This window comes from Anabas testudineus, chromosome 17 (assembly GCF_900324465.2).
Source record: "Anabas testudineus chromosome 17, fAnaTes1.2, whole genome shotgun sequence".
In the NCBI taxonomy this organism is placed as follows: Eukaryota; Metazoa; Chordata; class Actinopteri; order Anabantiformes; family Anabantidae; genus Anabas; species Anabas testudineus.
Genome location: NC_046626.1, coordinates 18,375,004 through 18,390,383, shown reverse-complemented (window position 1 = coordinate 18,390,383; position 15,380 = coordinate 18,375,004). Strand labels below are relative to the sequence as shown.

At 40.2% G+C, this 15,380-nt stretch overlaps 1 protein-coding gene across 3 annotated transcripts in view; it reads left to right on the top strand.

The window, feature by feature from the left end:
- zeb1a (zinc finger E-box binding homeobox 1a) overlaps positions 1-15,380 on the top strand; it is a 45,406-nt gene that overhangs the window by 18,454 nt on the left and 11,572 nt on the right. For all 3 annotated transcript variants that reach the window (XM_026374552.1, XM_026374554.1, XM_026374553.1), the window contains exon 2: positions 12,696-12,875. In XM_026374552.1, coding sequence (XP_026230337.1) covers positions 12,696-12,875 — 180 coding nt within the window. The remainder of the gene's footprint in view (positions 1-12,695; positions 12,876-15,380) is intronic.

Sequence of the window (15,380 nt, the reverse complement as noted above, 5' to 3'; positions counted from 1 at the left end):
TTGATGTCACATTTTAGGGTGACCCCATGGTTTGTTTACTACCAAAACAAACATCACTGGAACATCCTGTACACCCAGAGTGTGATTGTACAGACTGTAGCATTGCTACTGCTTCTCAAACATTGGCCACAATTCAACTAGTCCTAGTAACTAACTATTGAAAGAATGCATAAAGTATTATTATTTATCTGTTAATTAAATATTTATTTAGTTTATATTTCAGAGCAAAGACACCAAAAGGAAATGTGACGAAAAATAGGGTATGGCATGCAATAAAGATCCCCAACTACAATCGAACCAGGAACATTGTGGTTTTGTAATAATTTCATTGTTTCTTTCTATTTCTCTGTATTCGGTTGTAAACAAACCCTTTAGAGAATATGCAGAGTCCTCAAAAGAACTGACCTTGTGAGTGCATCAAGCAGAATAAAAAGCAACAGATCTGACTTCACTGAACTGATGTCTTACTATGATGATACTTGAATATAGCAGAACATACAGTAAGCCAGTGATGAATCAAATCAATTGGATTCAAATTGCTGATTCACTACAGAAAAGCCCTTTAAAACCTCTTACCAGTACTGTTGTTTTCTTTACACCATCTACTGTACATTGTGTAAGTAGCAAACATACAACATGCTGTCTTGCTTTAGCTGCCACCTGTTTCTGGAGCATAATTAACCTGTGCTCTGAAGCAGTGTTTTCAGTGAATGCATGGGCAGCTTCTCCAGATGAAGACATGTTTCACTGTGGAGCAGCTGCAGCTAATTGCTGCAAATATTGTACAGTCTTGTGTGATTGTACATGTGCGTACATCCTTTTATCTGTCAGTGTGTCGACAATGTATTTTTCAGAGATGTACTCGTCGTGGTGAGGAGGCTTAAGCAAGATTGACAGTAGTAGAGAGGTCAGAGACTCACAACTCTGCAGGCAACAGAAAGTGAGAAAGCAAGTGGTGTGAGAGGTGAAGTGTAGAAATATTGCCACATTATTGCTTGTCAGTGTTTACTTTCTTTGCCATCACCTGTTAGGTACTTTCTTTTCCAAAACCCCTTTTGTACCTTAAGTACAGTAAGAGGGCCAAACCATAGCCCATATGTAATGCTGCTGTTAGAGCTAGAAGAAGGGAGGAATGGGAAAATGTGTGTCGAGCTGCTTTCTAAAAGGCACCTGTGTACTGCAGGTCATGCTGCGGATGCATTGCAGTCTATTTGTGCCCATAATGAAATCAAAAAGTCACGTGCAGGTGATGTGTGGATAATATATAGCCTGTCAAAGAGCATGCACACTAACACACACTCATTCATTTAGCAAGCCAACGAGATTTAATGTCTTACTCTTGCATCATGTGTCTGCCAAGGAGGAGACCCACATAAAAATGGAATTACAAAAAGAAAGAGAGGAAAGGAAAGTGCTGGTATAGCAGTTTTCCTTTCCTTGTACACTCACACACACACACACGCTAACACACGCTCACACACACCTCGTCTTCCCTTTCTCCATCTCTCTGAGTAACAGCTGGGCTTCTTAGGTAAATTGAATCAGTCGCTCCCTGGTCGGCCCGGTTCTTGTGTGGCCCCTGGCATGGAAACTCAAGCTATCAGATTGATTTTCTCTCTGCTTCTCAGTCGACCTCCCCCTTTACTCTGCCTGGTGTTTCAGAGCTAGTCTGACTACTTGACTGAATCCAACAGAGTTTAAATCCTGGGAAGCAGGCAAAGCCCATCACCAGCTCACCTGGCTTATGCATGAAGTGTGTCACAAGTCACACACATAGTAATCCAGTACAGTCAGCGAGTGTCTGTGATTGTGACACTGGCTGTTTCACTGTCTGTGTGAGTGTCTTCTGGGAGCAGAGTTTATATAACCTCCCTGGCCTTTTATCCTCACAGCTCTGCTCGAGAGACTATTACAAAACGGGGTCAGTCTGGCTCCTCTTAATACATACACACGCATTCACATGTAACTCTCCTTGAGCTATTTTCTGCCTGACTTCTGGTTCTGCCCTCTAACCTGTCTCCCATCTAAGCCTTCATACTCAGAAGGCCTCTTACTAATGGGTGACTTGTGTTACACCAGCAGAGAGCCATGATGTTTGTCTAAATAATATTTTGAATGTGGCCTGATTTGTGTCCATCATGATTCATTTGACAGTTTTGCATTTGACTTCTCAAAATTTCTGCTTTTCCACAAAAGTTTTTTAATGTACAAATTAAAACTAAATAATTGTGTAACCATGTCAGCCTTTGTCTGCACCCCTGCTATGATCACTGACACACAGGAGGCGATACCCAGTGAGTTCAGTGTACAAACAATAGCTGTACACAACAAATCATCCATGATAGATTACTGAATAAAACCCTTTAATCCAGGTGTAGAGCTGGTATGGGCGGCTTTTGGTAGAGAAGGTTAGTGTGTGTGTATGTGTGTGCCTCCTGTTGTGGCAGATTAATGCATGTACTGTAGTATTAAATTAAATTTAAGCTAGAGCATGAGCTCTCCTCTGCAGTAGATGTGGCGAAGGAAGATGGGAAACGCCCTGCCAGAGTGGTTGCATGAGTGAAGACAAGTGTGTGTTGTGGAGAGAGTGTGGGTGTGTGGAGGAAGAGAGGGAGCGTGTGCATGTGAGTGGGAGGGAGTTCATGAGTGAGTATGACAGTGCAGGTTGTATGATTGACTGCCTGCCTCATCCCTCACACACCTATCACGCATCTCTCTCTCGCTGACACACACATGTTGGTATCTCTCTGTAATTGTGCAGACACTGACCTAATTCTAACCTTAAGTCTTAACACTCAAACAAAACCCTTTAAAGTTTTAAGGATCAGCCAAAATGTCTTCACAAAGATGGTGGCTTTGAACAACAGGTGGCAGGCTGTGAGGTACTTGTTTTGAAGTGAGTATTTGTGTTTTTCCTCCTGTGCATTTAAAAGAACTGGACAGGCAGCAGGGAGTTTCCACCAGAAACGCGCTGCCATTACTGATGTTCTTTTCATTTCCTACATGTGAATCAGAAGTGAGTTGAAACAAGAGAGGAATCAGACCATTACGTTAGAAAACACCTAGAGACACAAAGCTGCAGCTCCGTGACTATGTCTGTGCTTCTCTTTCTCGTATGTTTCATTTCAGGTGGTTTTGCGTGAGGAAGAGCTAATAAACTATCTAGGTCTTTCCGGTCTTGATTTCGACTCTGCTTTTTAGAGCTGGATATTAAACTGTAGATACTAATATAGTCTAAGTATCTGTACCAAAGCCATAACTTTGTCAGAACTGTTTAGTTTAGACGTAATGTGGATTTAAGCAGAGGTCTTTGTGTAACTGTGTAAAATATGTTAAAAATGTACACGTTATCCTCATTAATCACTGATTTTGTGAGTGAATGATGATCAATCTGTAAGCCAGAGTAGAGCTGAAGGTGGAGGACAGGTTTGAGAGGTAAATACAAGAGGAGGAAAGGTACTAAGATAAACAGGAAGTGACCACTCACAATTTTACCCTCTCACTTCCCTCATGTCATTTCCTGTAACTGGACATCTGGTTACTGTAAGTGTTAAGGTTAAATTTGACAAGTGTAACGTGTTAACATGTAAATCAATGCTGTGTTCATACTTTTTTGCACATGCAGTTGAAGATTTAATCACATTTGCCTTTAGCAGCCTGCACCCAGTCTCTCAAAGAAGAAACAAAACACATCTTTAGCTTCAGGTGTTTCTGTCTAAGTCTCTACATGCTTTTCAGATCCTCTCAAGTACTGTCAGATTGAACACAAAGGGTCTGTGAACATCCACCTTCAGGCTTGATTGATGGAGCACTGCTGACATGGTTGTCCTCCTGGTATGTTATCCCATCTCTCCAGAGGACTCCTGATGCTGCCTGCCTGTTGGGTTTGTGGTCACCTCTGTGATCACAGCCCTTCATGACTTGTTACTCGGTTTCTCTCGGTTTAAAGTTATTCTCGTTTCATACGTGTTGAGGCCACTTTACTCCTGTGAACACTCAAAGCTTTAAATATCACTTACATACACCTAGTTCATTTCCTGACAAACAGTGTGAAATGTGTGCCTTTCTTCACCATGTCCACTGAATTCAATTTGCCTCAGGTGCACTCAAGCAAAGTTCTAGACACAGGCATGATTTAAAGCAAACAGGAAATGCACCCAACTTGATCTGCAACACGAAGTATGGGAATCTGAATACTTAGATTTGATTCTGCAGATGTCTCTTTCACACACACACACACACACACACACATACATCAGTTTGACAGGTGAATGTCAACGATGCTCTCATTTTCTTATTCTTGTCATTTGATTCTCTTATTTTCACTGAGAAACTACCTGAGAACATCTCACTTAGTTACCTATTCAACTTGAAACCTCACTTTTAGGGGACTGAGTCTAATGAGAAGGGTTTTTATATAAAACCTTTTCCCCCCAAGCAGCTTCAGTCTAAACCTGTTAGTGTTTACATGACTCACTGATGAACTCTGCTGTTTATTAGACAGATGATTTGAATGCAGAGGTGCAGTCGAGTCAGTGGTTTTTCCAGGCAGCTATAACAGGACTGAGATCAGAGCTGAGAATGTTATGTAATACTCCGGTGTACTGCCACCCTCTGTAGAGTATGACTCATTACACACACACACACACACACACACACACACACACACACACACACACACACACACACACACACATAAAGCATTAACCTGATCACTCAGAATGGACAATGTCAAGATAGCGTATGGTCAGTCACATTCATTTTTTCACTTACATGTACATTTTTTGTGACACACACATTGAACTTTATTAGGAACAGACATCATTGCAGTTACTACATTAGTTACTGTTGAGCAAACTTCAAAATCTCTAGTGAAATGCACACAAAATTATATAAACACCATATGCATATGCATTGCACCGCTGCAGGTAAACATGGAAGCAGATAACATCCCATAAAACTTATATGGTGTCCTTTGACATTAGTTTAGTTTAGATATAATACAGTAAATTCAGTCAGATGATTTCACTCAACTTAAATTTCACTTAATTTAATTCTTCATTATTTTACCATGTTTGTTTTCACAGTCTATAGCAGCGGTGTATTTAGTTTCTAGGTGTAGTGTTGTCACAGCCCAGCCGGCTACACTTCAAAATTGGAGCTTTGGGGAGGTGATGTCAGCCACAGTGTTGTACCACCTATCACTAGTAAGTCACCTGATACTGTCTGGCAAGTTTAGAAGTGGCGTATGAGTCACTTGAGGCCTGTATCCTGCTTTTAAGATCAGCGTGTTAGAAATACTGCTCAAATTGGAAGTTCAATGCAGACATAAAGAATATTTTTCATTGGAGGGCTTGAGATAAAAGTTGTTGCTTTTTCAAATGTTACATGCATTTTAAACTTGAGTTCTCTATTTTGATGGCAGAGGCTGGTGTAGTGGGCCGATTTCACCCTAGTGCCAGTTCACTAGAGCAATAACAGAATCTCTTGCTTTGGGACATGATATATTAGACCTCGTGTTTTCCTTTAAATTACTGACCAGGAACTCTGTGCCCATTTACATGTGTGGATGGATCTTATGATTTTCTTTTGTTATGAGCCATTATGTTATGAGTTGTTGTTTGGCAAACGCAGATAAATATTTATAATTTGCACCATAATTAATTAGCACAGAGTAACTGATGCTCCAAGTAAGTCTAATAAGCAGTTCACTGATTTACAATGAAGTACCCCCATCCAGTAGAAATGTGCAGTTGATAACTGTTTAATCTCAACATTATATTTAAGTATCAGGAAGTGAACCTTGGCTGTAACACTAAAATGTGACATTTCCCTTTTTCTCCTAGAGCTAGATGAACATTTTAAAAATCAATCACTCACACCTGACTTTTGTGGAAGTGTGGTAAAAGGTCTACCTTGTAAAAGAGGCTCCCTGATCTCAGAGGGACTAACCTAGATTCATGATGAGTTGCTTAAAGATGGATAGGCAGGTAGTAAATCTCTCAAATGAATACTTTTGGTACCCTGCCATGGCTAAATAATAGATTTAATGCAACGGTCTAGTTTTCTTTGTAAAAATACACATTGATATAGCAATACAGATTTACATATGCTGTCATATTGTATTGTTTTCCATATTACTGTTCCTCTATTTCATATGATGAAAATGGTAGTTTAGTTACTCATAACCAAAGACCATGTCTTTACTTTGATGAGAATCTGAAAAAGCTGATATGTTAGGTGATTAGTTTATTAGAAAGTAATAAAAAAAAAATCTAGCTGCTCAGACTTTCTAAGTACCAGCTCAGTCTATGTCGGGTTTAAAAGATTGCTGGTTTGGTGCAGAATAGGGAGGCCCTTCAGCTTTTCTTTTATTTGTACTATTGTCTGCAGAGAGGCTAACCCCGCTAAGAGAGAGAGCGAGGGAGACAGGGAAAGGTCTGATTGAGCACCTGGGCCAAGCAGGAAGCAGCTGGAGAGTCCTGATTACTTTGTGGACACACACATACACACATATGTAATTCCTGAGTCGTGTTAGGCTCCAGTGACTTACCAGGGTGAATTATGAAGATTATCTGTACAGTTATTAGTCATACACATGCACACTGAGATTCTCTCTGTCTCTCACTTCTATACACAGACACGCTGGCTTCAGAAATCACTCAGTTTCCACCTTTTGCTGTACTGTGTTCATTTTGATTGTATAAAGGTGCCTTTTTCTCCATCAAACTGCTCTCAGTAGCACAAAGTGACAAGGTTTTTTTTTAGAAATTACTTTGCACATTGAATAAAAATCTGAAAATTAAATCCATTATTTTAGTTTTGACCCTGTGCCATAGCATTACAAATCCTGGTCAGGTGCATCCTGTTTGTTATAATTATGCTTCAGACATGTCTGATTAGAGTTCACCAGTGGCAAACTGAACTGAATGGACATAATTTTTATATGGTCCCACAGTTCAGGTGTTGGGGCAAAAAACAAACTATAAAGTCCATGAACTTTCTGTAGAAATCTGCTATTAAATACGAGCAGCACAGTGGTAATATGTGAAACAGAAGAAGTTTGGAACTACTAGGACTTCAGAGAACCCATAACCAGAGATTGGGGGCAATGGTTAAACTCTCAGCAGGACAGTAACATGAGGCACACAGCCAAGACTAGTCTGTGATTGACCTTAGGTGGTGCAGGGAAAGCCCACATATAAACTCCATAGGCCATCTGAGGAGAGACCTGAAGATGAAGGTTCAGATGCTGGAGAGGATCTTTTAAAAACCAGTTATTAAGAATTATTAATTACGGTTTGATGGTCAAAAATGCCAAAATTACATCTGTGACAAATGAATGAATATTTACTGAAGCCACTGTATGTGAATGTAGCCGTGGTGGATGCACCTCTGCTTCTATGTGAGGAGGAGTAGGGGAGAGTCCCTGACATGTGGCTTATACTGCTGGCTGTAACTAGAGGGGCTTTCCTGCGTGTGTGTACGCATGTATGTAAGTGCAGCTGGCACTTTTATAGCTCTGCAGTGTGTGTGTGTGTGTTAGTCCACAGATTATTGGTGGTTGCATTAAAGCAAGGTGGGTATGGAAAACCTGTGTAGTGTGCCAGGGAAGGAAGTCAGCATACGGCTCCTCTCCTGGCTGTGTGGATGACGCAAGACCAATTACCTCATGATGCTGACTTTTAACAGACACCTCAGAATATGACTCAGAGGGACATGCTATAGTTAACTTCCAGTCATGCAGCAAAGGCTGTTGTAACTACTTTTACCTGACAGCACTTAAAGGCATCTAGTGTGTAGTGCAGTGTACCTGCTGTTTGTCAGCTGCATGTTTTATCTATAAAATGCCTTTTAGTAATCTGCCTGGATGAATAGCCTATTTTATTTATCATTTGTCCAAAATGTTCAGTTCATTGTCAACGAGCATCTGCCTTTTGTTTTTTTGTTTTTTTACTATGAAGAACAAAAAAATGTGTGACTATCCCTTTAAGGGGGCCGACTCTCTCTGCAGCTGCTCACCATGTTAAGTCTGGTCACATCGAGTCGCAGACAGACAGCTTTAGTGATGTACAACTGTTCTGTTTGGTGCGCCACACACACACACATCCACCCACACACCCACCCACCCATCCACACACACACATTTCTGTATGGCAGTCAGTGTGAGGACACTCATTGATATAATTCATTCCCTAGCCACCTATTGTTACGTAGGCCACGCTAATCTACTCTGTTTTAATTTATCATGTGTACTGTCTTTTCCTAACCATCACAACTACTACAACAACTAACTAACAGTCCAGTGGTTAAAAATTCATGCTGGTCCCCACAATGATAGCCATACAAACACACACAGTGGGGTAATTGTCTGTTAGGGGCTTGGCAGTGATCCCATGCTATGCAGCTGCACTGGGTCAACAGACACACACACAGACACCACTAGCGAACTAGCTGTAGTCTTGACATACAGTCTCAGGTTTTGCTCTCATCTTCCTTTGGTTAAATGAGATGACTCATTTCCATTCATGTATAGTACAATGCGTATTTACTCAGCTGTAGGAGGTGATAATCAAGTCTTTAGCTGATGTTTGACAGTGATGAGTTTTTTACTGAGCTATGTATTAGTACATTTTGATATCCAGTCTAATAATATATAGTAATAATATAAGTTTAGGGAGTTTTTGCCATAAAAACATGGTCCTAACATGTACACTCAGGTCGTGTTAATATACTGAAGTCCTGATAGACTGCACAGACTGAGGGTTAGGTTGTGGTGGGCCAGACACACGTGATTCCTCTGAAAGGTTAATGTGGGTCTGTCTGACTGATGCCAACCAACACTTAGGAAGTCAAATGTTTTGCTGCTCCTCCAGTGAACTGGTGCTGCTGTATTGAGCCTGTTTTTTTAAGAGAAACTTATTTACGTTCTCCTTTTTCATCTTTATTTTTACTGACATGACACTTTAGTGGGTACAACTTCATACAGTGTAGGGTATTTGCAAGTGATGCATGAATGGGAGAGTGCACACACACACATGAAAGAAGTTCATTTGTTTCTTAAATTTGATTATTTTAAACCACATTGTTTATCTTGGGTTCTGCTCTTATAATAAAGTCTTATTGCAAATTTACTGTACATTTTTTTACTTCAGCCAGACTATCTGATTAAATGAAGATTCAATCAAAAGAATATGGGATGAGGTAAACAGGATATTATGAATTCCATCCCCTGACTTATTACTCTCACCCTCTCTGTAACACTTGTTTTAATATAATAGGAATTTCACCCTAGTGGCAGAGCACTATTGGCAAAGCTCTTTGCAATTAAAATACTGTACTTTGGTTTTCATGCTACTATATCACTGATTTAATATAAAAAGTGTTTGGTAATAAAGGAACTTTACATATATATATATATATATATATATATATATATATATATATATATATATATATATATATATATATATATTATTGCTGTACTAATGCCATTAGGTGAATACAAGCCAGTTTTCATTAGTCCTCTGCTTGTTTTATTGCCTCTTTTCTAAATGGTTTCAGTTTTGAGAAGTGCAATATACTTTACATAAAGTTACTTTGTTTTATCAAAGATATGAAATGCAGAGCCAAGCCAGCCAACTGTTTAGCAGCAAGTGATATTTTATGACAGATTTCAGACTCTAAGTGGCTCAAATCTGTCAGTAATTAGATAAATCTGAATAAACATAAGCTCAGCAATAAAGAAGGGTTTGTTATGAAAGTCTTAATCAGAGCGATGGGTGTCAGGGAGGGAGCAGTGCTGCGGCGTAGACTTCCCCCTGCTTCTCTTGGCCTCTCCTCTTTACAGACTTCCAGATGGAGAATTAACAGTTCACTTGACACTTTGTCATGATGATGTGGACAGGTCTCGCTCCCTCCCTCTCCAGCACAATAACTCTCTCCAACACACACTGTCTGTGTCTGTGTCTGTGTGTGTGTGTGTGTGTGTGTGTGTGTGTGTGTGTGTGTGTGTGGGTGTTATGTTTGGGTCACATGTTGAGAAGCGGTTTTGTCTCTTCTGTCTGGTTTACTGTGCTCAGTGCTGCCCCCTGCCTCATGTTGTGATAACTACTGAGACCAAGACAACAGAGAAAACACAGACGATTGGTAGCTGCAATGTGAAGCTCCCACCTTGTTCGTGTATTATTTATCACTAAAGTATTCTCATGACTAGATGTTTAAAATTGAAATTATTCTGAAAAATTGCCATATGTGAAAGACAGCTGGATAGGTTTGCCCCTCAAACCTTTCACTGAGAGGTAACTCTCTGTCTACATTACCCAGAAATCCTGAAACCTAATATCATTACACCACACACAGCATGCTCATATCTAACCTGATCAGGGTATAATTGAATAGGAAGGAACAAGAGAGGAAAAAGATCTAATGTTGCTGCTTTCAGCTTTCTTAGGACACAACGCTGGTTTGCTGTTTTACATTATATGTGTGTGTGTGCTTATTCTTTATTATTATATTATTATTACTATTAGCACTGCTATTACAGCACTGCTGTTTGATGTGGATACGATTTCCCCATCTGTTTGAACATTTTATGTTCAAACAGATGTTTTAGGTTCCATTAAAGCAAACATCACACCTCCTCTCTTGTTAATGAGATTATTATAGGATTGAGGATGGTAGATTTATTCACAGAAGGTTTAACTTTACTTAGACTAATTTAAGCAAACTATCTTTGCTCACATTCTGATTATGATTCCTGGGTGCCTTCTCCCGTCTTCTGTATTATGTGGAGCTCTCTACAGCCAGCACCATTAAGAATAACTCACCAGTTTGCAAAAGGCAGCCTCTGGTGTGTAAAACAGACACAAACTGTTTATGTGAAAGAACTAGAACTAGTATAGGAACTGCCACAAGCCTGTCTGGTTAATAATGTATGTTTTTGTCTGAATGAAGAGAGACACAGTTTGTTGATTTTTAGGAACTCGCTGTGTGCAGTAGGGGCGTGTTTGGGCCGACTGTCTGGCATGTAGATATTAACTTCACCACTGAGCAGCATCTGGCTGAACCACAGGGGTTCATCTCAAGTTACATTGGTAACTAAACATGCTGAAGATTATACATACAACTTTTTTACAGACAAAGCACACATACACATACTTTTATTTTCAGTAGTGAGTAAATCAAAGTGCATTGACGGCGGAGACCGTTTTTATTTTCATGAAAACATCTTTATACAAATCACAAACTAGAGCTCCTGCATATATAAGCCTTTTTTTTTTTGTTCCAATTCATGACTCACCCAGCCTCTTGCATCGATCCAGTCGTGCATCGATCTCACCCCCATTAACACACACACACACACACACACACACACACACACACACACACATTTACATTCCCAGCTCCACTCATCTGTCTGGAGAAGTGGCACAGTCGTTTCCAGAAAGCAACACATCTCTCCTGGAGGGGTGACACGTGGGAACATGTGTGTGTTTTGAGAAAGTACGTGTGTTTCATAGATTAGGTGTGCGTTACATTAGGTGTGTGTCATCTGGTCTGCAGTGTGTGTCACAAGGTTAGCGACGCTACCTGAAATAGCTTCTCACTTCAAGCAGAGATGCAGAACTACACATAGAGAGCTTCTTATGTGGTTTGGGGCGTGTGGGTGTGTGTGGTTCTGTGTGTGTGCACCTGTCACCTGAAACAAACAGCTTTCCTCCTCATTAGGCGTCTTCAGTACCTTTGCCAAAATGTGCACACACGCTGTTCTGTCATATACATCTGTACTGCTTAATGTTCACACACAGTCATATGTGTATACATGCATGCAGTGAAAAACCAGTTGCAGAAGGGGCTCATCTCCACTTTCATCCCCATATACCACCCAATTTGTCAATTTTTCACCATGTGGGCTACTGCTTCCATCAAGTAGCAGTAGCCCACAGACAAACTCACTGAATGCAGCAGAGTGTAACATAGAAATCGTCTTCTGAAGCTGATAAACAAGTGATTATTTTCTGCCATCGCCGCAGGTCATCTGTTTTTTATGTTGTACACAAAGAGGTTGTGTGTAACTCAGAAATTGAACGATGTGGTGGACATTATTCTCGGCACACTTTGGAACAAATGACAGCAGTGGATCTGGCTTGGGAGCCATGTTGACACAGGTGTATTGTCTTTAGTAGTTTAGTAAAAGTATTTCAGAGAAGATGCTGTTTGACATCAAAATGTTACCTGGGGTTAACTTCCAACAGCGATTTTAAGAAAATCCGTCTCTGCAATACTTCCAAAAGTGGAGGTGTAATGCAGTCTGTGTTTTTTTTTGTATGTATATGAAAAATATGTAGATAAATGATATCTGCACATGACTCATATTTTCTGTTGGTTTTACCTTTGGGAGGACTGGTTTGCACTTTCATTTCCATTTCTTACTTTAGTTTATCTTAAGTATGAAAATTCACAGGACCAGATGTTAGCAGGTCAATTTTCTGATCTGCAGTGACCTGTAGTTGTCCATGGTCCAGGCCATGCTGTGCACGTGTTCATTTTCTTATTGGTCTGCAATGTTGGTCACACTTGGAGCATACATGCTTATCTCACTTTCAATAATTAATATAATAAAAATCACAGCACGGCCAGCTCTAATGTCTACGTGCTACAGTCTTTTAACCATTTTTGTCTCTTCACTGCAGTGACAAACTTCAACAATGGCTTGGAGGCCAGTTCAGACTCAGATGACGAGGATAAGCTACACATTGTGGAGGAGGACAGCCTGCAGGAACCCGAGGTCACCAATGCTGACGGGGCCGCGCTGCAGGACAGCCATGACACCACAACAACAGTATTACCCCACAATGGATCCTGGAACGGAGGTGAGATACCATCATAGAAACATATGGAGGTTCACCTTCAATAGTATTTTTGTGAAAGTAAATTTCACATTGTCAGCCATTGCCTGGCTTTAGACTGGACTTTAAGATTGATCTTATTATCATCTTTTAATCCCAGGAAGGATTGCTGAGCATGTTTGCTCTGTCTCATCAGTGCCCTCTTTCAGATTCCCACAGTAGTACACACATAATTCAAAGTGGGAGCTGCCCAGTGCTCACATGTTGCGCAGCAGCATCTATCTCTACAATAGCTATAAATAAACCCTACAGGGTACATTGATAATGGACTCGGGCTCAGTGTATGGTAGTAAATTCATCTTTAGATGGTGGCAGGTGGTGAGATTATTTACATAACTGTTTTGAAGTGGAACCAAATCAGCCCAGAGGCCGACTTATATTCACTGACGATTATGTAACAGATGATAAAGACAAAGGACATACTATGCTGTGTTTGTTTGTTTGTTTTTAATCCTTGCGTCTACATTAAATAATGTGACGGCAAGAAAAAGAAAATACACAAACATTGTGCTGAAGTGTTGTTGTTTTATAAAAGCTGAAAACTTAAGTCAACTGAACAGTCACAGCTGAGTGTGCTGACATTTTCAGATCAAGACTAGAATGATCAAAAACCAGAGAGCAAACACTGAGTGCATGTGAAAGAGAGAAAATATGAGCTATAGATATAGAAACAGAAAGAAAGACTGCATGTGTGTCGTGCAGACAAGCGTCAACCTTCAATAATATATAATCTTGTCGTCCACGTCCTGCAGACCTACATTCCTCACCAGGTTAACAGTCCTTTCAATATTACAGCTCTCTGCCTCTTTATTGTTTGGTATGAGAGAGATATAACAGGCAACGATTTATACGACGTATTTCAGCCGTCAGTCAACTTATTTTGGTTTTTATTTTATGCTCTTATGAACATCAAACTGAAGGCCACATGAAGTTTTGTGCTTTTCTAAATTAAAGTTACCACTAATGAAACAAAAAACAATCAGCCCTAGATCACTGTGTTCATTCATCAGTTTGGTGACTGAAGACAGCAACTGGAATAGACCGTGAATCTGTGCGGAACAAGTCAGTGGGCATATTTTCCTCCTGTTTGCATCATTTTTTCTAACATGCGTAAAAATTGAAATTGATACAGATAACAACCAAGATGTTACTATGTGGAGCTTCAACAACACTGTTTCCACACAGCGTGTAAGAGTTCTGACTTTACTGTTGGTGATTTAGAGAGTAGTATGTATTAGATTGTTTGTCTGTCTACCCTGTCTCTCTTTGATCAGATTAGTTCCACCCTCCTCTCAGCCTTAGGGGAACGCCCACTCGCCTGTAGAGCCAGATGTTCAGCTGTCCTCTCTTCTCTGACAGCTTGCACATCACAGCATCCTAAAGGCTAATCTAACTACAACGCTCACAGCTTATCTATAACCTTACCTATCATTTAAAATTTCCCCTCTGTGTTGCTCTTGTAGAACTCCCCAACCATCTCCCCATCCATCAGCATCCCAAAACTAAAACAGAGACAGTAAAAAAGTCCTAAAGCCCAATGTGATGTGTGTTTAGATCTCTTGTTTTGTATGACCACCAATCTATAACACAGTAAACCCTCAATTTACTGTCACATACAGAAGAAAAGCAGCACTTTTAAAAAGCAGGAACAACAGATTATTAGTATTTTTGCTAACATATCATAGAGTTTTATTAGTGTTGCTGATTGTAGTTACAATGACAGTCAGCCATCACCAACATTAGCCTGAGTCAGCTGCTTCTTTTTTTGTCACTGCAGACAGTTTTTATTTGCACAGCATGTCCACCTGTAGGTTAACACAGAGCATGTTTTCTCAGGCAGGATGTGTCACGTCTGCTTTATTAAGCACAGTTGCGTCTTATGTCACTCCGTCAGCCAGTTTCCTGATGTCCTTCCTCTATTTTTACATTTATAGTTTCATAAGTTTCACCAGCTGCAGGAAGTACAGAAGTAGACGTTCTGGAAGTTTTATCTTTTGTTTTGTTTTAGAAATTGGTTTTCTTTGCACTTCTACAAAGCTCCAAAAATGAAAAGCTCTTTAAAACTCTTTAAACCCCCAAAATACCCACAAGTAAGTATGTTTGCAGGATTACCTTCTTCCCTATACAACCACACTTTCAAAAACAGGCCAGGATCCAAGTTAAACAGCAAAAGTACCACAAAATTTAATAAGCATAGGCAGAACCAAGTTTGCATTCAACAGCAGAGGTTGATTGGTTTGTGTTTACAGCGCTTGTCAATGCCCTTTTAATCCCGATTCCCCTCAGACAGCTCAGCCCACGTAAGCATCTGCCTTCATCTGAACAGCAGTTAGTTACAGCCAAGCAGGAAATACTACAACCATGGAGACGCTGAGAATGTGACACTTAGAGATATTGCTCTCAAGGCTTGTTTCATTGTTGCTGAATAAAGCCTTACATGGTGTGAGCAGTGCTCATGAGTAGTCGCTC